The following is a 26,028-nucleotide window of genomic DNA, read 5'->3' on the forward strand; positions in this document are numbered from 1 at the left end:
AAATGTTTTACCTCATACCTGGACCGAAGCCCATAAATTTAGATTTGTTGTTGGATACACACAGGTTGATGTTCTGCTATGGGCTATGGACATGGTGGAACATTTTCACTATTATGAACAGTTTGAGAGGGCATTTCTGGATAAGTATTGGTCTGCGGCCATACAAGAGAGACTCAGACGTAAAGTAATCAACCCAACTCCGTTCAATAGTAAGTACGGAATCTTAAGGACCTATTTTGAAAAATATTTGAATAAAACCAGAAACTGGACGAACCTTGTACCTCAAGTAGACGTGATGAAAATTTTAAAGAGCCATCTTCCTGCCCACATTAGGGAAAACTCATTACCATCCTTGAACACGACACCGAATACTTTCTATCTGTACTGGACAATAGATTTAATATACGACAAGAGACTGGTATAACCGAAGCCTGTTAATACGCCGATAGCGACACACTAATTTACAGACCAACAAGTAAACAATGGATTCGTAGTACAACACGGATGGCAAACTTAGCCCACCCAAACCTATGATAATGGTAACGTTAATCACAGTGGCAATGGAGAAAGCTGTAAATACAAAGGTGGATATAAAAGAAATTGGCAAAAATTTAGCAAAAACATTTACACTGGGTGAGTAGTGTATGGCCAGCCTGTACAATATGTACAGACACAAGCTTTTGGCAATAATCAGCCAATCACTTGGCAAGCACCAAACAATAACATACAACTGAATAACCCTCTACCACCAGAATTTGGCAAGCAAAGTGGCACACATATGCCGAATAACAAGCAGAGGCGAAGAGAATTTCAACTGACAGCCTATCAGGACACTAATTGGTGTAACCAAGCACCAAGGGTCAACATAGTAGAAGTTATGCCTAACCTAGAGGTCAATGTCACCGCAATGCCAGAAAACCTGAACCGGTCATGGCATGCCTCCATTCCGTGACCTTGGAGGGGAGTGGGGCTGCGAGCTTGATTGAGATCTGCTTTATCAGATATGATTATGGTGATGATGCAAGAGATGATCTGTATCAAGATAATGAGGGTACATGGAAAAACTGGACAGAGGACAAGATACAAGCTACTATTAAACCCAAAATATTTGACTTTGATGTACCCATTGTGCCTGACACAGGTGCTACGACTAATTTGATGTCACAGGGATTCTTTCAAGAACTGAAGAAACATGGACTTGTGCCTACATTGCCAGTGCAAAATCACAGCATACAAACTGCCACTGGTCAGAAATTGAAAGGAGTCAAGACACAAGCCTTAGTTCCCGTACAATAAGGACAGTTTTATGTATGAAGCAGTTTTTTGGTAGTAGAAAAATTAATAGCTGATTGTTTAATCGGTATGGATTCTTGAATGGAACATAATACAACCATCATTTTCCCCTTCTTGTAGTCCCATATTGGCTGCGAGTAAGCCAGATTGCAAGAAGCACTTGGTCCTTGACACATGTAATATTAATAGGACCATTGTACCTGTACGAACACATCCAGACAATTTAGAGGAACAGCTTTTGAAATTCCATAATGCTAAATTTCTTACTATAACTGAGCTCTGGTCTTCATATTGGCAAATAAAGCTACATGAAGAAAGTCGGAAGTATACCGCCCTTGTATGTCGGGGCAGGAGCTTCGAATTTCCAGTATTACCGCTTGGATTGAACGTAAGTGCAGGTGTATTAATCTCTGCACTTGACAGAGTGCTAGGGCCCGAACTTTTGAGTAAGGTACCATTATTCCAAATATGGAGTAACAGTAAACATCAAGAATACTAATTTTGGACAAGAAAACGTAAAATGTTTAGGACACAAAATCTCTTCAGAAGGCATACTGCCAGCTCCTAAAAAACTTGATGCCATTAGGAAATGCCCTATTCTGCAAAACAAGAAACAGTTAAAGGCATACTTAAGCTTAGTGTCATTTTTCCGGAAATTCATCCCCAACCAACTTATTAACAGTGATGCTTTATTCAATCTTCTCCAGTAAAACACACCTTGGGTATGGAGCAAGCAATACCAAACTGATTTTGAACCTTATTAAATGTTAATATTTTATCTTAATTAGACATGAAAAATGATTTTTGTTTATGCACCGACGTGTCTTTTCACTGTCTGGGTGCATGCCTTTTTCAACTGGCAGAAGAAGAAGGAAATCTCATCCCTAAAGGAATTAGCTTTGCCAGTCGCACCTTATCTGAAGCTGAACATTCATACTGAGTCACGGAATTAGAGTGCTTGGCTGTAACTTGGACCTTTAAGAAGTTTGAATATTTCCTTTGGGGTATGCACACAAAAGTGTACGGTGACCATCGGTCCCTATTGTTTTTGTTAACTTGCAAATTGCTGCACCGATGGATAGAAAGGTGGCGTGGGTATCTTCAAGAATTCGATTTTGAGATAGTATACATAATAGCTGATGCTCTTTCTCAACTACCACAAGACTTAGAGAAATTCAAGTATCTTCTACAGCAGGAAGGTGAAATAAGAGCTATGTTGGTGGACAAAACACTCTGACCATACCATGCCCACATGTGCAAACCTATTGAGCAATTACAGCAGGAAGACACACGCAGGAGTAAGGTAAGAGCAAAACGTGCACATAACGACGATCAAAAATTAAAAAAAAGTTTTTCACTACTCACAAAGGTGTTTTGTTCCATAGGAAACCTCCTGAACAAGAGAAATGGCACCTGTGTTTTCCAGAGGAATATGTGCATGATTTTATCTTATACACACACAATACTTGGGACCATTATGGCACTTCAGCATGTACTGATAAAAAAGCTAAATACTGTTATTTCCCCTACCTTAGACAAAGAGTACTACAGGTGGTAAGAAAGTGTATTGTTTGTCAGAAAGCAAAACACAGGGCATATGGTGTTACTTAGAACACATCCCAAATCTACAAAATTGGAAAACTGAACCATAAGTGGCAATTACTACACATCGGACCATACATAATTCCCAAAATCCCCTACACAGGAGCATACAGATTGGCACACGTGAACACAGGTAAAGACAAGGGCCTTTACCCACACAAAGACTTGAGAATGTTTATATACTTAAGAAGAGGTGTGTGCCCTCTAAGCTGTACATATGTATAACAAAATTAGATTTAGGAGGCTAGAAAATCACATTCCAGAAACTATGTTGTTAGTTGATAAGGAAAATTTTTGTTTAGGTTTTTTCTTATATGTCAAATGTATAAATGATAAGGTAAGTGGATGTAACAAGGAGGAATTTTACTTTTATGTATCTAGAGATGACAATACTTTAAACACAATGCTTCACCTTGTGTGTAGCCCAGTTGTAAATGAATAAACGAACTTGTGAAACACACGGTAGCACACACTGCAATACACAATGCACCGCAACATTAGTAGTAACAGAGCGACGCAGCACATGCACATTGGGGAGAAAGCTAGTCAACAAACTGCAAACGTGTGTGCACCAGACAGACACAGCTGAAGGTGTTGGAACACCCAGAGCAAACCCTACGAGCTACAGCCAGTACTAAACTGCAAAATAGAAAATTAATGGGATGTCTATACGACAACTACAACTATCTACACAATACACACAGGCAGCTAAGGGGTTATATATACGGAAGGGGAATCCTAAACTACGAAATTTATTGAAGTTACATTACTACGTACATTATATCCATATGTTTACAAATTAAAGTATTGAAAGTACATGCACTAATTATAATGAAGGAGCCAGAAAACCCTTGCTGCAGGTAAACAAGCAAGTACACTATAAGTGACAAGCTGAATAAGAGATTGCATCATACCTACAATACACTTTATCTTTCAGGTTTATAAGGTAAGTAGAGACACACACATGACACTGAAAGAATTTGTGATAGCACAATTGCACACTAAAGTAAATGAGCACATGGTTGAGTATATGAAAGAGGTGTTAGTGACCATCGAGCCACTGTACACTTAACTATGAAGATTTAGTTTTAAGTTAGTATTAATTTTTTTCTTCAAGGGAACGATGCATCGACACATCCAAAAGTGAAGAAAGATAAATGCTTGTTGAGTGTTAGTACCATGTAAGCATAAGAGAGGACCACACCGCAAGTAAATATGGTTGTAAGCTTATGATATGTATACATGTGATAGTGGGAAAATATGTGAAGAAGTATACAGTTGCAGTACTTCGCATATCACAAGGCTGAACTAAGGTGGAGCACTACCAAATAATCAAGGGGTCAAAACCAACTACTGTGAGCATCGACTACGTATGAAAGCATCAAACACCTCATTTATATTGAATTTTTTAATGCATGTTTGTTACTTATATAAACACTATTTTACACTCATTGTACATGACATGTAGTATTGATGATACACCTCTGTATACCTCTGCATATGAAATGGTTATCCCTTATATGATGAACATAACAAGTAAATACTGAGGTGCACTTTAAACACTGAACAAGTATTCGATACGAACGGTATCTTCAGGTTTACATAGTGTTTATAAACAACAAACTATTTTGTACTTGGGAACACAGTTAAGACCAGCAACGAGAAGTAACTGAGTACATAAATGCTTTTCCATGAAATTTCTTTAATTCTTTGAACTTGATAAATATGCTCTGATAAGAAGTCACTGTAAATTGAAGTGAAGTGTATGTCAATTTATGCCACAAAGGAAAAGCAAATCTATTACTGTATGGATATTATGTAAAGAGTGTACAACCAAATAAGAGCAAAAAGTGTGCTCATGTAATTGGAACTCAACAGTGCAACAAAATAATAATTTAACAAAATGTACTAAACAAAATGACAATCAGACTGTAATTTATATAAGCAACAATAATGGTATGTCAGCAAATAAATAGGATAAGTTTATTTTTGTAGTTTTATTTATTTTTTGTTGTTATGTGTATAGTATAGTAAGTGGCAAGGACACTACAAAAACTTTGTGTAATGCAACGGTATGAAAGACGTTCAAAAACAAAGAGCAAAAACATATGAAACCTACCTGCAAAGTGTTAAGTGTGCGTGTGAGATATGTAGGTGTGGGTGTGATCAACTAAAAAAAATGACAATTCTTCATAAAAATATGAATTTTCTGTGCTCAGCAATGTCGTAGATGCAGCAAGAAACTTACCATGTCGGCAGATGTCAGATGCACAGTTGGTATCCCTACTGAATAAGTGTGAGAGACAATGTGAAATACTTTCCTCAGGCCCCTAATATGGAAACCAGTTGTCAGCGCATTAAAGATTTCACAAAGGATCATGCTGCTGAACACGAGCTTCACGAATTTGTGCAGTAAAGACGATGTGGACGCATGATATGAACTCTGACTTTGTTTTAAACACGTGAAACCAAGCTGGAGCGACAACGGACGGTGAACTGTGCATGTATGCTTCGCAAGCTAAACACAGGACAGATACTGAGTGACAATAATGGGACTATGCACTTACAGCAAGCACTTTGTTATGAAGGAGAACTTATGTATGTATGTGTTAAGGGAGCTGACATGCCTATATTGTCATCTTTTGTGAGGACTAAATCTCTCCAGTCCTTTTTCTTCACACTTCTTCCTTTCCCTTCAACTTTTCTGCCAGAAGAAGGAGCCATTCTGAAAGCTTGTAGAAGTTAAACCTTTTCATGTGTGTGCTCCTGCTACTGCTTGGTGAGTAGATTCGTTGGTTTTTTTTTTTTTTTATTATTTTTATTTTTTTTTAATCCATTTACAAGATGTAAATATCATAATTTTAGTAACTTTGACAATATTATGTAAAAGATGATAAAATGAAATCGGTGCATACAAAACTTCAGTGCTGTTACATTCATTATTTTATGTATGATAGAGCATAACTGATAAAAAACTTGAATTTGCATTAACAATAAAAAATACAATCCTCAGTAAATTTATTTATATAACACGGAGCACCATAGGTAAATTTAGTGTCTAGTATTTATCATTTACTGAAGTAGAGTTAGTATGATTTTATCAGAAAGTAAGTTATCACTTGTGGCATAGCCTCAAATTCATGACATCAATTCTGAACTGTAAGACTTTGTTTTCTTGTTGGTGTCTAGCTGTCTAGATGATGGTGTTCTGTCTAAAGTAAGCAAATGCTTCATTTTAAGTATTAATTGAAACAGTGGCAGGTTAAGAGCAAGACAAGGAGCAGCAGCTTTTTTCAAAGTATCTAATGTTTCTGAACACAAACAAACAAACATAAAGTTATCTAGGAGTAATTACCATTATTAATACTGTCACTAATCAAAACTGGTTGTTATTTTACTTTACAGAAGTTGCCTGTGGTGGCTGTTTCTGCCATTAGTGCTTAATTTCACTCAATACGCATCCCTGAAGATTCTCTTTTAAAACGGGATTTACAGATCAAAATACGCAAATGAATGGAATCATTTGTAGGACTGTTCAGTAACAATTTGACCTGTATCTTGTGTTGATTAAGTAATAAGTGTTTCCCATAGAACAGTTTTCAGATACACTACAAATTACTTCAATTTAATTTTATCAAGTGGATTGGTTATGCATTAATTCAGTATATAGTTCTCTTATCTAGTTGCAGTCCCCCCCCCCCCCCCCCCCCCTAAAATGATGAAACTAGTAATTTTCAAGTATGGTTGTATAGTTATTACTATTAAATATAGTTTTGGAAGAGTCGTATTAACTCACTGAATCATCATGTAGGTTAGGAACAGGAGTGGAGCTACAAGAGGCTCCCAATTTCGCATTCCCCATTCTGAGTTTACATCTATTCCTACCTCTATACATTGCAGACCAGACATAGAAGTGCACAATAGCAAACTATCTTGTTCTTATTTGCCAACACTTACAGGCCATGTTCTGTGAATTATTACGCATAATTTTCAGACTGATTGTTTACACCTCTTAAACTTGCTTCATTGGCGGTCGTATGTAATGAAGAATGTTTCATAATTGTACGATTCCCCAAGGACTGTTGCCAGAATTTACTTTTCTCTCTGCATCTACACAAATTGCTCTCAAGTACAACAATTTACAGTGTAAAAATACACTCCTGGAAATGGAAAAAAGAACACATTGACACCGGTGTGTCAGACCCATCATACTTGCTCCGGACACTGCGAGAGGGCTGTACAAGCAATGATCACACGCACGGCACAGTGGACACACCAGGAACCGCGGTGTTGGCCGTCGAATGGCGCTAGCTGCGCAGCATTTGTGCACCGCCGCCGTCAGTGTCAGCCAGTTTGCCATGGCATACAGAGCTCCATCGCAGTCTTTAACACTGGTAGCATGCCGCGACAGCGTGGACGTGAACCGTATGTGCAGTTGACGGACTTTGAGCGAGGGCGTATAGTGGGCATGCGGGAGGCCGGGTGGACGTACCGCCGAATTGCTCAACACGTGGGGCGTGAGGTCTCCACAGTACATCGATGTTGTCGCCAGTGGTCGGCGGAAGGTGCACATGCCCGTTGACCTGGGACCAGACCGCAGCGACGCACAGATGCACGCCAAGACCGTAGGATCCTACGCAGTGCCGTAGGGGACCGCACCGCCACTTCCCAGCAAATTAGGGACACTGTTGCTCCTGGGGTATCGGCGAGGACCATTCGCAACACTCTCCATGAAGCTGGGCTACAGTCCCGCACACCGTTAGGCCGTCTTCCGCTCACACCCCAACATCGTGCAGCCCGCCTCCAGTGGTGTCGCGACAGGCGTGAATGGAGGGACGAATGGAGACGTGTCATCATCAGCGATGAGAGTCGCTTCTGCCTTGGTGCCAATGATAGTCGTATGCGTGTTTGGCGCCGTGCAGGTGAGCGCCACAATCAGGACTGCATACGACCGAGGCACACAGGGCCAACACCCGGCATCATGGTGTGGGGAGCGATCTCCTACGCTGGCCGTACACCACTGGTGATCGTCGAGGGGACACTGAATAGTGCACGGTACATCCAAACCGTCATCGAACCCATCGTTCTACCATTCCTAGACCGGCAAGGGAACTTGCTGTTCCAACAGGACAATGCACGTCCGCATGTATCCCGTGCCACCCAACGTGCTCTAGAAGGTGTAAGTCAACTACCCTGGCCAGCAAGATCTCCGGATCTGTCCCCCATTGAGCATGTTTGGGACTGGATGAAGCGTCGTCTCACGCGGTCTGCACGTCTAGCACGAACGCTGGTCCAACTGAGGCGCCAGGTGCAAATGGCAGGGCAAGCCGTTCCACAGGACTACATCCAGCATCTCTACGATCGTCTCCATGGGAGAATAGCAGCCTGCATTGCTGCGAAAGGTGGATATACACTGTACTAGTGCCGACATTGTGCATGCTCTGTTGCCTGTGTCTATGTGCCTGTGGTTCTGTCAGTGTGATCATGTGATGTATCTGACCCCAGGAATGTGTCAATAAAGTTTCCCCTTCCTGGGACAATGAATTCACGGTGTTCTTATTTCAATTTCCAGGAGTGTATGTAATGAACTAAATGAAAATCCTGCTATTTACCTGCCCATATTTGAGGCACCAAATGAGGAATTATCATATACTTCAATATAATCAAAGTCACAGTCCTCATCAAATCCTTCTTCCAATGCAAACGAATCCCATGTAAGTTGGATAGATTTCCCTGGCGGTGCTGCAAGAATCCATCGGCAAGTTTGTCCAGGTGAATAAGAATTTGGATATCGTGGAGATTCAAATGTTCCATTGGATCCTTTCAGGATGCCACCACATCCTGCAAAATTAATGTCATAATACATATACCAAGAAGAATTTTGCACTTTAGTAAAAAATGCAATATAATGAAGAAAGCCTCAAATATTATTAAAATATACGCTACATATAAATCACAGAGATACAAGTAAGTTATTACAAGTTTCTGAACTGCAACGGCACATATTTGATAGATTATTAGTATAAGGCCTGTTCAAAAAATTCCAGAATATTTGTAATTTTGCTCCAATGGCGTGTTTGAGCAAAATGCAGTTGGTATCCTTGCACATGCTTGTGTTTAATGTGTAGCTGCTAGAAGTTTCATTGTTTTATGTCTGTTAGTTATTGTTTAGTGCTGTATTGAGTAGTACGCTGTGCCACACAGTTTGCGAATTTCAAGATGGCAGAGTTAGAGGAGCAACATTTCTGCATTAAATTTTGCATGAAACTCAGGAAAACCTTTGCAGAGACACAACAAATGATGCAAGAAGTCTGCAATGATGAGGGCCTAAGCCATAGTTGACATTATGAATAGTTCACACAGTTTAAAAATTGCCGGACAGAAATTAAAGGTGACCCTTATTAAGGACCTCTTCGACGTCTACCAATGACACTCATTTCAGGAACGTCAATGAAATTGTGCATGCTGATTGAAGACTGACTGTCCACAAGATTGCAGAAGAATGTAGCATTTCAGTTGGATCATGTCATGAAATCCTGACACAGCATCTTGGAAGGCAATGTGTTGCTGCCAAGTTCATCCCATGGCTCATGAATCAAGACCAGAAAAATCTGTGCTTCACAATCTGTTAAGAGCTTTTAGATAGCACAAATCAGAACCAGATGTTCCTTAAGAGAATCATAACTGGTGATGAGACATGGATCCATGGTTATGATGCTAAGACCAAGGTTCAATCTTCACAATGGGTTGGGAAAGTTTCTACAAGACCAAAAAAGCTCGTCAAGTCAGGTCAAATCCATACTGATAGTTTTCTTTGACTTTGAAGTGTTAGTTCACCATTAATTCATGCCACAGAGACAAACTGTAATTGATGGTACTATTGTATGTGTTGTGATGCCTGTGAGAAAATGTGAGAAGGGAACGGTTTGAAATGTAACAAGACAATTCATGGCTCTTGCATCAGGATAATGCGTGTCCGCATTCATCCCCATTGCTGCGTGACTATTGCACAAAAAACTAAATCACTGTGTACTTTTGTATTTCCAAAGTTGAAAACCTCATTGAAAGGATGAAGATTTGCAATGATAGATGATATAAAAGAATATTTGCAGACAGCACTCCATGCAGTTCAGATAGAGATGTACTAAGACTGCTTCCAGAAGTAGAAATGGTGTTGGGAGTGGTGTAGCAATTGTGTGAGAGAATTTCCAAGGATACCATGCACAATAAGAAACAGCAAGTGTAGAGAAATTTTGTGGACAAAGTTCTGGAATTTTTTGAACAGATCTTGCACACCACAAAAACAGCATAAGTTGTGTTACTGTCATCCTGTACAATGCAAAGGAGACAACTTTTCTGTGCAGGAGTTCTGCATTACTGTCTATAAAGATCTGGGTTTACAGTCCATTAATTTAACTGTCACTATTCAGTTTTTGGAAAACTAATTGAAATTTTTTTCCAAAGGATAAACTTCTCACATTATTAACCTTCAAACCACAAGCAGCACTTCACTGTCCTCCACCTCTACCCTGCTGTCGTACCCCTGCCCCATCACAGCCTCCTCCTTACCCCCACCACTCAAACTGCTTCTCTCATTATGTTCTGTTGCTTGCAGTGTGGCCTTGGCAGCCACAGAGAGTGGTCATGCATGTGAGTGTTGTGTTTGGATGAATGTGTGTGTGTGTGTGTATGTTGTCTATTTCAGAAGAAGGCCTTTTGGCCAAAAGCTTACTTGTTTAGCAGTCTTTTTGTTGCACCTGTCTGCAACTCAACATTTCCACTATATGGTGAGTTTCATAATATTGTCAGAACTATCCTTCATATTGTCTGCACTAGGATATTCTACATGGCCCTTACTGACAGTTTAAAATGATGGCTCTTTGAAAAGGTTCTTCTAAAACTGCTAATAATCACACATGACTATTCATAAAGTCATGAATGTCGACTGTTTATTGCAATTTTTAGCTGAGGTAAAACTTAGAACTGTAGGACAGATGCTGAAATGTTTAGAATTGAATTTCTGAAGAAATTATTGTGTTTCAGCTACCTGTAACGAGACACTATATTGGAAGCGAGCATCACTATCCACAATTATTTCAATTTTTTTTTTCAAGTGATTATTGCTGTACGTGGTCTTTTTGACCATGTGTCACTCTCTTGTAATTTTCACTTTCTTAGTTATTATCTTTGTTGTAAAAGTAACAGTCCTCAGGAGAACAAAAGCAGATGTTTGTTTACAATTTCATGTATGGGACAATAAGGGCAAAGATATTTCATCATTAGTTATGATGATGAGTGCTGATTGTAACATACACATAATATATCAAGTGTCTATTGGCAGAACATATAAACACTGAGTCTCCTGTCTCCATGTAAGATGTGGAGGTATCCACTAGTTTCAAACTACACAATCATAAAGACTCTTGAAATAATATTACTTGCCTGTAGTACATATTACTGTTAAATGTACTCACAATTCATTGTAACTGACATGTTACTATGCACTGACACTGTACCACAGCAGACATACGTCTGTTCGCTATAATGCTCTGACACTGGTAATGCAGTTGTAACACTGACATAAAGTAATTTAGAGAAACAATGGCATATCCTCTTCAAAATACCTTTGCCAGTATTTAAACATGGCATCTCTCCAACTACAATCCAGTGCCCCGCTATAACATCAAATCAACTGATGAAGAGAGTTTGTGGTCCACTAAAGTACTATGGATCCCTCCTCTCTCTGTGGTTAAAGGCGTATATATACATAGGAAGAGACAGATTGCTATTTAACATAAAGAAGACATGTCAAGTTGCAGTTTGGCATGATTAAAAGATGTTCACATGTAGCTTTCGGCCACAGCCTTCATCAATAAAGAGTGACATACTCACCACATTCACGCATGCACACACACACACACACACACACACACACACACACACACACAAAAGCAAGCACACCTCATGTACACATGACTGCCAACTCCAGCATCTTGGGCCGGAATGCAACTTCATGTAGGATGCAAGCAACAGTCTAGAGAAAGTGGGGAATGGGAAGGGGAAGGGGAAGGGATAATAGTGTACAGGTGAAGAGAGAGACAAATGCTGACTGATGGAGTATGCAGCGACTCCAACAGGTATAGTGTCAGTGGGTTTTGGGGCAGGGGGGTGGAGAAAAAAGGAACAAAATATGAGAGGAGTGGGAAAGACAGATGAGTGTGTTGGCAGGGGGCTGCAAATAAATACGGTGGGAGACAAGAATAGGGAGGAGATGGTAGGACATAGGTGGTAGAAACTGTTGGGTGGAGCATATGGGGACAATACATTGCTGTAGGTTGAATCAAGATAATCACGGGAGTGGAGAATGTCTTGTTAGGATATGTCCCATCTGTACAGTTCATAAAAGTTGGTGGTGGAAGGAAGGATCCAGATTGCTTGGGCAGTGAAGCAGCCATTGAAATCCAGTGAGTTATGTTCAGCGGCATGTTGTGCCACAAGGTGGTCTACTTTGCTCTTGGCCACAGATTGGCAGTGGCCATTCATTCTGGTGAACAGCTGGTTAGTAGTCATACCAATATAAAAAGCTGTGCAATGATTGACGCAGAGTTGGTAAATGACATGGCTGCTTTCACAGGTGGCCCGCCCCCTGATGGGGCAGGATAAACCTGTGACAAGACTGGTATAGGAAGTGCTAGTTGGGTGTACTGGGTAGGTTTTGAACCTGAGTCTTCCACAGAGATACGGTCCTTGTGGCTGGAGGGTTGGGATTGGGGTGGTATAGGATGCTGTGGAGGTTGGGTGGGTGACAAACGCCACTTTAGGAGTGTGGGAAGTAGGGTAGGATGTCCCTCATTTCAGGGCATGATGATAGGTAATCAAAGCCCTGGTGAAGGATGTGGTTCAGCTGTTCCAGTCTGGGGTAGAACTGGATCTCAAAGGGGACATTAACTTGTGGCTGTTTTTTTTTTTTTTTTTAAGGGGGGGGGGGGGCTGGGGTTGTGATGGGAAATGGCACAGGAGATCTGTTTGCGGACTAGGTCTGGGGGATAGTGCCTGTGTGTGAAGGCCTAGATGAGACCCTCAGCATACTGAGCAAGGGAGGTTTTGACACTGCAGATACATCGCCCCGGGTAGCCAGTCTATATGGGAGAGATTGTTTGATGTGAAAGGAATGACAGCTGTCAAAATGCAGGAACTGCTGGTGGTTGGTGGATTTAATGTGGACAGAGGTGTGGATGGAGAGGAGGATGTCAACATCTAAGAAGGTGGCACGCTGGGCTGAGGAGAGCCATGTGAAGAGGATGAGAGAAAAGGTGGTGAGGTTGTGAAGGAACAAAGATAGGGTGTCTTGGCCCTGGGTCCCAATCATGGAGATACCATCAATCAACCTGAATCAGACTAGGGGTTTGATGTTTTGGGAGCCTGGGAAGGTCTCCTCTAGATGGTCCATAAGAAGGTTGGCACAGGAGGGTGTCATGCAGGTGTCCATGGCTGTGCTGCAGATTAGTTTATATACCTGCCCTTCAAACAAGATATGAAGGACGTTGGGATAAGATCCAGGAAGTAAAGGAGTGGGGACAGTGGGGAGTTGGTGAAGGAAGTGGTTGGTGTCTTTGATGTGGGAGGCTAAATTATGGGCAATTGGTTGGAGGTGTTGGTCAATGAGTGCTGAAATTCTTTCTGCAGGGGCACAATAACCAGCTACAATGGGGCATCTAGGATTGTTGGGTTTGTGGATTTTGGGGAGCATGTAGAATGTGGGTGTGCAGGGAGTCACAAGGGTCAGGGGAGTTGTTATGGGAAGGGTCTAAGGCCTTAAGCAGGGATTGGAGTTTTTGTTGGACTTCTGGGATAGGATCACTCTGGCAAAGTGTCAGACAACTGGTGGAGGCCTTCTTTCAGGTAGTCACTGTGATTCATTACAACAGTGGTGGAACCTTAGTATGCAGGTAGGATTATTAGGTCAGGATTTGTGTTGAGGTTGTGTATGGCTGTTTTTTCTTCTATTGAAAGGTTGGTGTTCTAAGGAAGAGCCCTGGGAAAGGATGGTGTGCCTAAGTTAGAGGTAAGGAATTCCTGTAAGGTGACCAGCAGTTGGTTATGTGGGAGTGGGGGGGGGGGGGGGGGGAGTATCACAGTTGGACAATGGTACGAACTTGAAGAGGCAGGGTTCAATATTGGAACTAGGGTGGTTTTGGCTGGAGGGATTGGTGGCAAAGAAGTGCTTCCATTACAGGGATTGGGAGGAGAGTAGATCTTTGACAAGTCCAGCATGGTTACATTTGGGTGTAAGGTTATAAGGTGAGGCCTTTGTAGAGGACTGAAACTTCCATGGAACTGAGGGTTTTGGTGGAAAGGTTAACTGCAGTGTTACAGGAATGTTTTGGCTCTGGATTTGGTGGAGGGTTGGTAGTGAGTTTTGTGGGATTTGGCAAGCTGAAAAGGTTGGCTAGGCACGGTTTAGCTGCTATGAGGGGTAGACGAGAAGCAACACTTTGGGTACAATATGGGTTGGATAGTGGTGCCCCGAGGTGGCAGTAGAATGTTAGGAGGTTGCTTCTCCAGGCGCTGGAGAGCAAGGGATTCAGTTTCAGAGTATGTCCCACAGTCCCAATTATTAGGGTTTCTTCCCATTCCATTCACGTATGGAGCATGGCAAGAATGATTGTTCGAAAGTCACTATGTGTGCAGTAATTATTCTAATCTTATCAGCATGATTCTTAAGTAAATTCCTAGAGCCATCATTTATAGCTGGTTTTTGAAACTTTGTTAATAGACTTTGTTGAGACGGTTTATGTCTATCATCAAGAGTCTTCCAGTTCAGTTCCTTCAGTATCTCTGTGACACTCTCCCATGGATTAAACAAACCTATGACCATTTGTGCTGCCCTTCTCTGTATATATTCAATATCCTCTGTTAGTCTTGTTTGGCATGCGTCCCACACACTTGAACAATATTCTAAGATGGGTCACATGACTGATCTCCTTTGCAGACGATTGCACTTCCCCAGTATTCTACCAACAAACCTAAGTCTACCACCTGCTGTACACACCACTGATCATATGTGATCTTTTCATTTTATGTCCCTACAGAGGGTTACATGTGGGGATTTGTATGAGTCGGCCAATTCCAACAGTGACTCATTGATATCATAGTCATAGGATACTATGTTCTGAAATCTTTTCAAGATCTGACTGAATATTTATGCAGCTTCTTTCAGACAGTACTTCTTTATATATAACTGCATCATCTGTAAAATGTCTAAGGTTACTACTAATATTGTCTGAAAGGTCATTAACATACAACATGAACAACAATGGTCCCAAAACCCTTCCCTGGAGCACACTCAAAGTTACTTCTATATCTGAGGATGATTCTCCATCCATGATAATACACTGTGTCCTCCCTACCAAAAAGTCTTGAATCCAGTCACAAATTTCACTTGATACCCCATATTGTCATACTTTTGACAATAAGCAAAAATGTTGTACTGAGTCAAATTCTTTTTGGAAAGCAAGAAATACTGCATCCACCTGACTACTTTGACCCAAAGTTTTCAGTATGTCAGTAAAAGTTGAGTTTCACATAATCGATGTTTTCGGAATCCATGCTGGTTGGCAAGGAGGAGGTCATTCTGTTCAAGATACCTCAAATGCTAGAGCTCAGAATATGTTCTAAGATGCTACAATAAACTGATGTCAAGGATACTGGATGGTAATTTTGTAGATCACTTCTATTACTCTTCTTGTAAACAGGTGTTACCCGGTCCTTCTTCCAGCTACTGGGCTTGGTTTTTTGTTCAAGGGATCTACGACAGATTATAGCTGGAAAAGTGGATAACTCAGCCACAACTTCAGTACAGAATCTGGTGGGAATTCCATCAGGCCCTGGAACTTTGTGCAGTTTTAATTATTTCAGCTGTTTCCCAACACCACTAACACTAACACTTATTTCGTTCATCTTTTCAGTCATATGAGGATTAAACAGGAGCAGTTCTCCTGGGTTTTCCTTTATAAAGGAGCATTTGAAAATGGAGTTAAGCATTTCAGCTTTTGCTTTGCTGCCCTCAATTTCAGTTCCTGCCTCATTCGCTAAGGACTGGATACTAACTTTAGTGCCACTAACATCCGTGCCCAAGGTAGGATTCGAACCTGCGACTGTAGCGGTCGCGCGGTTCCAGACTGTAGCGCCTAGAACCGCTCGGCCACTCCAGCCGGCTCCAAACCAACAACCTCCTTCATAGTCGGCATGAACAACTATATCCTCGACCACAATTAGTTCTCCTTTGAAGGCATTACCTGCAAACAAATCTGGGCTATGGCTATGGACACCCATGTGGCACCTTCCTAAGCCAACCTATTCATGGGCCGTCTAGGGGAATCCTTCCTAAACACCCAGAATCTTAAACCACTTATCTGGTTCAGATTCACTGATGACGTTTTTGTGATCTCAATTGAGGATGATGACACCCTATCCACATTCCTCCACAACCTCGACATCTTCTTCCCCATTTGCTTTACCTGGTCCTACACAACCCAACAAACCACCTTCCTAGATGTTGACGTCAACCTCAAAGATGGCTACATCAGCACCTCTGTCCACGTTAAACCTACTAACCAAATGCAATACCTCCACTTTGACAGCTACCACCTGTTCCATACCAAGAAGTCCCTTCCATACTGCCTAGCCACCCGTGGTCATCACATCTGAAGTGGCAAGTAGTCATTCTCGAAATATACTGAGGGGCTCACTGAGGCCTTCAAAGACCGTAATTATCCTCCCAACCTTGTACTAAAACAAGTCTCCTGTGCCTTATCTCTTCGGTCTCCCACAACCTCCCGAAGTCTCACCGTCTGGCCACAGAGAAGCATTCCTCTCATAACTCAGTAGCACCCAGGACTGGAGCAACTAAACTGCATTCTCTGCTAGGGTTTCAACTACCTCTCATTGTGCGGTGAAATGAGAATTACCCTGCCCACAATCCTTACCACCCCTCCCACAGTAGTATTCCACCGTCCACCGAACCTATACAATATACTCCTCCATCCTTACACAACCCCTGCTCCCAACCCCTTACCTCAGGGTTCATACCCTTGTAATAGACATAGATGCAAGACCTGTCCCACCAATCCTACCACCACCACCTACTCCAGTCTGGTCACAAGCATCACCTATCCCATCAAAGGCAGGGCTACCTGAGAAAACAGTCATGTCATATACAAGCTAAGCTGTAACCACTGTGCTGCACTCTATGTGGGCACGACAACTAACAAGCTGTCTGTCCACATGAATGGCCACCTTCAAACTGTGGGCAAGAAACAAGTGGGCCAATCTGTTGCTGAACACATTGCCCAACATCACATTCTTCATTTGAGTGACTGTTTCAGAGCTTGTGCAATATGGATCTTTCCCACCAACACTAGCTTTTCTGAATTGTGCAGGTGGGAAGTCTCCCTGCAATAGATCCTACGTTCCCATAACCCTCCTGGCCCCAATCTTCGTTAGTCTTTTTCTAATCCATCCAGCCCCTTCCCTGTTCCCATTCCAACAGTACACAGTTCTCATTCTACCAACACACCCAGTCCTTTTAATTCTCTCCTTTTCTACTACCCCCTCCCCCCCCCTACTCCCCACCACCCTGCTGCCCTCTGTCTAACCTCCCAACTGCATCAAGCTGCCCTACCCTCTCTCCACCTCGTCTTTGAATGCTCTGCAGCAGCACTTCATTGTCCCCCACCACTACCCTGCTATCTCTCCCCCTCCCTGCCCCAGCCTCCTCCTAACCCCCACCCAGTTGCACTCGTATCATGGACTGCTGGTGCCAGAGGCTTCAGTCATGTGTGTGTGAGTTGCATTTGTGTTTGCGTGTGTGTGTGTATGTGTGTCTGTGTCTGTGCGTGTGTGTATGTGTGTGTCTGTCATCTATTTTCAACAAAGACCTTGTTTGCCAAAAGCTTATTTTGTGACCGTCTTTTTGTTGTGCCTACATGTGACTAAGCATCTCCGTTATATGGCGAGTATCACCAGGAGGAAGTTAGATGGAGCCTATAAAAATATTAAGGAGGCATTTGGAGAAAAGAGATACAACTGTATGACCACAACAGCTCAGAGGGGAAATCAGTATAAAGTAAAGAAGAAAAATCTGAAAGTTTGAAGGAGTATATAGAGAGACTATATATGGAAAACGAACTTGAAGGCAATACTGCAGAAAGGAAAGAGCATGTACATGAACATAAGATTGAAGATAGGATACTCCAAGAAGAATTCGACAGAGCACTAAAGACCTAAGTCAAATTAAGGCCTCTGGAGTAGACTACACTATGCCAAAACTACTGATATCCTTGGAAGAGCCAACCATGACAAAAATATTCTGCCTTGTGTGCAACATGTATGACACAGGTGAAACACCATTAGACATTAAGAAAAATCTAACAATGCCAGAAGAATGTAACAATTCCAAACCCAAGCAGAACACATGTTGACAGGTGTGAATATTAGTGAACTATCAGTTTAATAGATCATGGTTACAAAATACTAACACGAATTTGTTACAGAAGAATGGAAAAACTGGGAGAAGAAGGGGACCTCACAGAAGATCGGTCTGAATACCATAAATATGCAATAACACAAGGCAATATTGACCCTACGAGTTCAGTTAGAAGATATGTTAAGGAAAGGCAATCGTATGAGGCATGTTCAGAAAGTAAGTATGCTGTGACCTTAACTGGCTGTGTTTCTTGTTTTTGGAGGGTTGGCAACACTGAGTGGTAGGGGGAAATCCTCTGACCAGAGCGAGCATTGCTGGAATACAGTAGTAGATAAATTCATGTTGTAGTGTCCGGTTGTGTGAAAGATGTTGGTAAGAAATACCATCATGTGCAAGCCACATGCTCTTATCCACTTCTATTCATTGAAGAAATAACGTTTACTGGAATGTTTTCATGAATGAAAGTGATTTATGATAATGGTATTATGAACAGAATGAGTGTGTTTAAGTGATGTGGAGAGTTTAGTGGAGGCAAAACATATGTTCATGATGAACAGAGGAGTGGAAGACCTTCTATTTTGGCTGATGAGTTGGTGCAAAAAATTGGGGAAACTGTTCATGAAGACAGCTGATTAATAGTGAATGAAATTTTTTTCAATATTTTCCACTATACTCCAGAAATCTCTTATACAAGACACTAGTAACAATGCTGGAATACCAAAAATGGTACACAAGATGGTTCCCAAAAGCGGTGACACGGCAGCACAAGAAAAATATGGTCAGTAGCACCTGCGAGTTTCTTCATTGAATCTTAAAATGGAAGGTGAGGATTTTCTGATCTCTACTGTGGCTGGAGATGAAATGTGGGTGGCTCATTAAACTCTGGAGACAAAAAGACAGTCATCACAGTGGTGTTACATCAAATGCATATGTCAAAAAGTTCCAAACCACAATTTTGGGCAAAAAAACATGGCCTCAGTGCTTTGGCACTGAAAAGGCATCATTTTGGTCATACACAACAATATTTTGAAACCCAAAAAAATACTCAAAAGGAGCATTCAAAACAAAAGTAGGGGAATACTGAGATGAGGAGTGTGCTTATTGCACAATAATGCCTGTCCTTACACAGCCTTAGCCATCATGGCGCTCTTGGATTCATGCAGGGATATTTTGAACTACCATCCACATTTCCCTGAGTTGGCACATCCAGATTATCATCTTTTCAATACAAATACAAAAACCTGTAACTTCCACATAATTACCACCCCTTTCAATGCATGTGGTGAGCCTCGACACAAGCTTCTTTATGGAATCCTCGAAGAACTCTCCAACAAACTTCTTCCCCCATTTCAGAACCTCCTTCTCCACCTGTTCATTGGTTAAAAATTTAATTCCTTTCATGTGTCCTTCAGGGAGGTGAAAAGATGACAGATAAGCTTATCCATTATGGATGTTTAAAAACCCGTCACCTTTTACTCAATATAAATGCAGAAAACTGTAACCAGTCACTTTACTGAAATACTTATTTATTCCATAAACCAGTTTTCAAATCTTTTCAGGCTCATCTCTAGACATGACTATTTAAAAGAGTAATGCTAGGTGCTGGCTCTATGGCAAGAAGATGTGACATGCTTTAATATATCACCATGATTATTATTTATGTGGTGACTTGACTCCAAAAATCAGTTGTGTACTTACTGAGACAGTATGGGTGGCTTGTGTTGTTAATGGATATTGCCTTTAGCTGCAATAAACAGAATCTGTCTTTACTAATACTCCAGATCATGTTACTGCAAGAACAGAAATAAGTTAGCAGTTCATTTGATGTATTGTTCTTGTTTTTAAATGTAAAGTTCATGGTCATACAAATAGTTGCAATTCTCTGGAAACGTTTTATTATTTTATTTCTGAGCATTCATGTTAATGACAATTTTGATAACATTTCATTACATGCAAACAAAAGCAAATAATGTCTCTGAGCCATGCATGCCTATGTTATATTTTTGTATAAAGATCTTTGTAACAACCAACAGTCGTACAGCACATGCTGGATGCTGGCAAAGTTTCATAACTATGGTGTATATACATGCATATCCTGCAAAAAGCAAGTCCATCAAATTGGAGGCTGATAGATGGATATTAACACAAAATCACCAATACTGTTGTGTTAGGTACACATTTCATTTTTGGATCCAAATCACCACACATACAACACTCTTGGTGATGTATCAAAAAGCATGTTCCACCTTCTTGTCACACAGCCAGTACCATGCACTATGCTTTGAAACAGTCATGTACCATCCTATGCACCAACTGAAATTGAGGCTGATAAGGTCTGAGAACTGGTTTATTGAACAAATAACTATTTCATAAAAGTGACTGGTTGTAGTTTTCTGTGTTTACATCAAATAAACAGTCACGGATTGTTAAACATCCATAATGGATAAGCTTATTCTCTCATCTTCTTATCTCCCTCAAGGTGTATATGAGTGTAATTAAATTTTTAAGCAATGAATAGGTGGAGACAGAGGTCCCGAAGCGGGGGAAGGAACTGATGGTAAAATTCTCTGAGGACATAAAGAAGCTTGTGTCATGGCTCACCACAAGCTGTGAACAGGACGTCAATTTTGTGTAAAAACAGTTAACATGTGTATCAACAATACCCTGTACTTTTTTTAAATACACTTTTTCTGAAAAAGATTTAAAAAAATACAGCACACTTAAAAAGTTTTTGATAGTGCTGAGTCACAGTCATGCAATACTTTTTAAAAGAGTAAACCATTATTTGACTGTGTACTATTATATTTATGTTTTGTACTATCCAGATTTCAGCTTTTATGCCATTATCAAGGACAGTACTAAACATTGTTAGACCATTATTAAGTCATGTCTGTTAAGGCAGTCCAAAACAGGTAAATAAGGCTAACACGTCTTTAAGATGTAACTGTTGACATTCCTTGATAGTTACATCATAACGATATGTGTTATCCTTGTTACCTCCTTTGGACTGCCTTAACATACATGACTCAATAGTGGTCTAATAACTTTTAGCATTGTATCTGATAATGGCATAAAAGCCAAAATATGGATGTACAAAAGTTAAACACAAGGGAGTGTCATCGTCCGTCCGTCCCCCCCCCCCCTCAAAAAAATAAATAAATAAAAATCTTATCTCCTTCAAAATACTGTCAATTACAATCAATACATTTGTCCCATTGGTGCTTTCACTGTTCAAAACTTTTTTGTAGACATTTTTTTCTTGACTTCTTCAATGTTGTCAAATCACTGTTCTTTCATGCCCCTTTTCATGTGTGGAAATAAGAAAAAGTCTCATTGAGCCAGGTCAGACAAGTAAGTTGTTTGGGGCAGCAGAACCATACCATTCTTGGACAAAAACTGTTTAACAGACATGGCTGTGTGTGTGCAGGTGCCTTGTCGTAGTGGAAGAACCAGTCTCCTGTTTGCCACAAATCAGGTCTTTTTTGATGAAGACTGTTGTGTTGTCTTCTTAAAACTTCCAAATAAAAGGTCTGATTATCTGCCAACAGTCTGTGAGCACAAGCTCTCCAATTTTTTCAATATTTTCGTTGAATCAGGCAGTTGATGAACGTTGTGAATGGGGTTTGTCATCAATCGACATGTCGCCATTTTAAATCCAGCAAACCATTCGTACACATGAGTTTTTCACATAGCATCATCTCGGTAAGCTGTTTTCAACATTAAAACACTTTCAGCAGCATTTTTACTGAGTAGAAAACAAAATTTTACAGTTGCACTTTGTTCACTTAAACTTACCATCATAAAAAACAAAACGAAAACAAAACAGTGCTTGCAAAGACAGTCGCTGCAGATGAAGAGAACAAGGCAGGTTGATAACACAGGTGGCACTGGACTGGCAATGAGTTGCACTATATATGCCTAGCGGTGGAAAGGCGTACTACACAAACTCTGTCAGGGCAATGTTACCTTTTTCTCTACCCTCCCATTTAATAATACACAGTCAAATGATGGTTTGTGCTTTTAAAAATAGTACACTTACGTTCTGAACATGAAAGCACAGTAATTTTAAACTCTTCACTCTAGGTCTTGGTTGAAATTTGTTGTACATTGTTGGTGGTTTGTAAATTATTAGCATGTGTGTTTTTACATTAATAGTTTGGGCACAGAAAGTCAAGACTTTTTCTTCATAATCTTTAATACAATGAATATTACTAAAGAAGAGAAATGTAACTAGCAAACTTTCCAGATTCCGAGAACTATTTTTTGGATAGGATTGAAACAAATCTTCTAACAAATACTTGAGCTTGCAAAGTGATACTAGATTATACAAAAAGGCATATAAAATACATAAATAAAAATCTTATCTCCTTCAAAATACTGTCCATTACAATTAATACATGTGTCCCATTGGTACTTTCACTGCTCAAAACATTTTTTGTAGTCATTTTTTTCTTGACTGGCTGAAAGAAAAGGAGAGGAAACAAATGTTTCAATATAAACTGATAAGGATGATGTCTTTAAGGAAACTGAAGCTGGACAGGCACAATTTCAAAGTGACTATGCAGTAACAGAAATGTTAAATATCAATATTTTGAAGGAAGTACCACTATCAGTCACAAATGGGCTCTGAATAATTCAATGGTGGCAGTTGAAGATTTGTGCTGGACTTGAAGTCAAACCCCAAATTCCCACTTTACACGACCATTGCCTTAACTGCTTAGGCTACCTGAGTGTGTTGCCCATCCAACCCAAACTGTCAACTTACCACACCCTATTAAATAGCATCCCTGTACATTTACCTCATATGACTGCTGCACTTCCTGCATTCCCACAAGAGGTCTGGGCCCTCACACTGAGGATATCCGAGTAATCAAGCTTACAAATACAATATATAATGTTTTTGATACAGTGGCCATAAATATCAGTTTTGCGAGGGAGATACCACCATCAGGGGCACCACTGTTTTTTGTACAGCTGCATTAAATACCAAGATTTCAAGGGAGTTGCCAACAACAACTGGTTTTGATACAGTGGCTGTAAAGATCAATATTTTGAGGAAAGTACCAACATCACCAGCAATTGCGCATTGAAATAAATGGTGAAAGCTGAAAACATGCTGGACTGAGACTCGAACCCGGATTTCCCACTTTAAGCAAGAACTGCCTTAATCACTTCAGTTATCAGAATGCACTTTACATCCAACCCAAATTCTCAACTTATTGCACATTACTAAGAAGCATCCCTGCTCATTTACCTCATAGGTGTGCAGTATTTCCTGCATGAGGTTTGGACCCCATTGTGCATCTGCACTGAGGATATCAGATTAGTCAAGCTTACAGATGTACTATATACATGTGGTGTCTGTTCTGCTGGACATGTCTGAGATCCACGTACACACCAAATGCGCTCAGACATGTCCCACACAACAGAAACCACACATACATAGTTTACCTGTAAGCTTGACTCTTCTGATATCCTGTGTGTGAGTGCACCAACAGTAGGGTTCAAACCACTTGTGACAATGCAGGAAATGCTGTGAGAAAATGAGGTAAATGGACAGGGATGCTACTTACTACTGCACAATAAGTTATTTGGGTCAGATAGAAAGTATGATCTGATAGCTGAATCAGTTCAGGTGACAACTTGTATGAAGTGGGAACTCTGGTTTGAAGTCCCAGTCCAGCACAAATTTTCAACTTTTTGCCACTGAATTATTTCAGTGCCCAACTGTGGCTGACTTCAGTACCTCCCTTGAAATAATGTTTTTTATGGGCATAGTATCAGAAACAGTGGTGTCTCTTCTGTCGGAAATGTCCAACAGAACAGGCACCGCATGGGTGTAGTATATCTGTAAGCTTGACCGCTCTGATATCCTCAGTGAGAATGCACAATAGGGTCCAAACCCCCTGTGGGAATACAGGAAATTCTGAGAGTATATGTTGTAAATGGACAGGGATGCTACTCAGTAGTGTGCAAAAAGCTGAGAATTTGGGTCAGACAGAAAGCATACTCAGTTAGCCAAAGCAGTCAAGGTGACCATTCATGTAAAGCAGGAAACCCTGTTTTGAGTCCTGGTCCAGCACAAATATTCAACTTTCACAACTGAATTTCTTCAATGCCCATTTGCAGATGATGTTCGTACCTCCCTCGAAATATTGATGTTTGACAGAACAGACACCACATGTATATAGTATACTGTTAAATATATCATAAGAATAAATGCATATGACTGAAAATAAATAGGTCCACCTAAAACAGATAATTACTGTGAACTAGAGAACTCAAGTTAATAATATCAAATAAAACAATGGAAAATTTTTGTTCGGATGCAAGAGAAAATTATTGCCAAGTTTAAACTCCACATATCCTTATTACTGATATTGCGCTTCAATTTTTTTTAATTGAAATAAATCATTTTAATGGAAACAAAAATTCTACAGTCAAATTTGGAAGCATTAGTAATATTTCCATTCTGGATGGCATCTGGAAAGATGGGCCAGATGTCACTCATCACTGTGTTTCTGTAATTAATCTATAAGTTAAGAACATTTTAATGGAAATCCTAGGTCTTACCGGTATCTATTGTAGTGTAATTTGCCAAAAATCCACGCTTTTGTCTGGACTGATCTGTAGTAAATTCCATCCAAAGATGGTTGTATGTGGAAATAATAGTTGGTGGGTTGGCACTGCCACAATATCGTCCAATCAATGGAGATTGTTTGCTGTGTCCATCATGAATCTACAACATTTGGCAAGATTTACTTACTAAAGTAATTTACTTATCAGTGCATAAAAAATACTTAATACATAAATTATTTATTATCAAGTAAACATTCCTAAAATTATTGTTTGTATCAACTAATTCATTGATTCAAAAATGGTACGAAAACATAAAATTATGAGTGCTCCTTCAGTCATGTTCATTGGCAAATTACCATAGAACATATTCAGATCATCTTATAATGACTTGATAAAAAGTTGAAACCATTAAATTATACATTTTTAGTGTGATTTGAGACTAAAATATATAATAATATTAATAAAATTACAGGCCAACCATTGTGTTTTCCTAACGCAGTATCCCTAGTTTGTGTGCACATGTAACAATTATGCCTCAAAGCAACACACTTTTTAGAGATGCACTATTTGAGATATAAAACTTTTTTGTTGGTATTTAGATTCCCTAGATCCATTACATTCCTTTGGACTACCAACATAGTAGAATTTGGCCCTGTCTTACTGCATTGTCTGTCCATTCCCATAACAGACAAAACATCAGCAAGAACAGTCATGTCATTTTAGGACCTCAAATGCAAACACTGTTCAACATTTTACTTGATAACAATACATGTTTGCAATAGATATGGATGAACTCAGAAAAAAAAAAAAAACGTACATTACCTGATGCTAACTATCTTTTACATTACAGATACAAGAAACAACTTTCTTACCTTCTTTTTAATTTCGGCCTTCTTCATAAATAGAAAGCACACAAACATTCACACAATCAAAACTCACACACATATGGCCACTGTCTCCGGCCACTGTGGCCCACCTACGAACTGCAGCTGCATCTGCCATGATCAACAATCCAGGGTGAGTAGAGATGGTAAGGATGAGGGATGTGGTCGGATAGCAGAGCAGAG

General features: G+C 40.3%; 1 protein-coding gene across 1 annotated transcript in view; it reads right to left on the reverse strand.

Moving 5' to 3' along the window:
* The window catches only part of LOC126202937 (cubilin-like), a 771,281-nt gene that overhangs the window by 554,374 nt on the left and 190,879 nt on the right, over window positions 1-26,028 (reverse strand). Inside the window, exons 21-22 of the mRNA XM_049937033.1 lie at window positions 24,956-25,121; window positions 8,508-8,736 (exon numbers count right to left, since the gene is read on the reverse strand). Coding sequence (XP_049792990.1) covers window positions 8,508-8,736; window positions 24,956-25,121 — 395 coding nt within the window. The remainder of the gene's footprint in view (window positions 1-8,507; window positions 8,737-24,955; window positions 25,122-26,028) is intronic.

The sequence above is a fragment of the Schistocerca nitens genome, chromosome 9 (assembly GCF_023898315.1).
Source record: "Schistocerca nitens isolate TAMUIC-IGC-003100 chromosome 9, iqSchNite1.1, whole genome shotgun sequence".
NCBI classification, from domain to species: Eukaryota; Metazoa; Arthropoda; class Insecta; order Orthoptera; family Acrididae; genus Schistocerca; species Schistocerca nitens.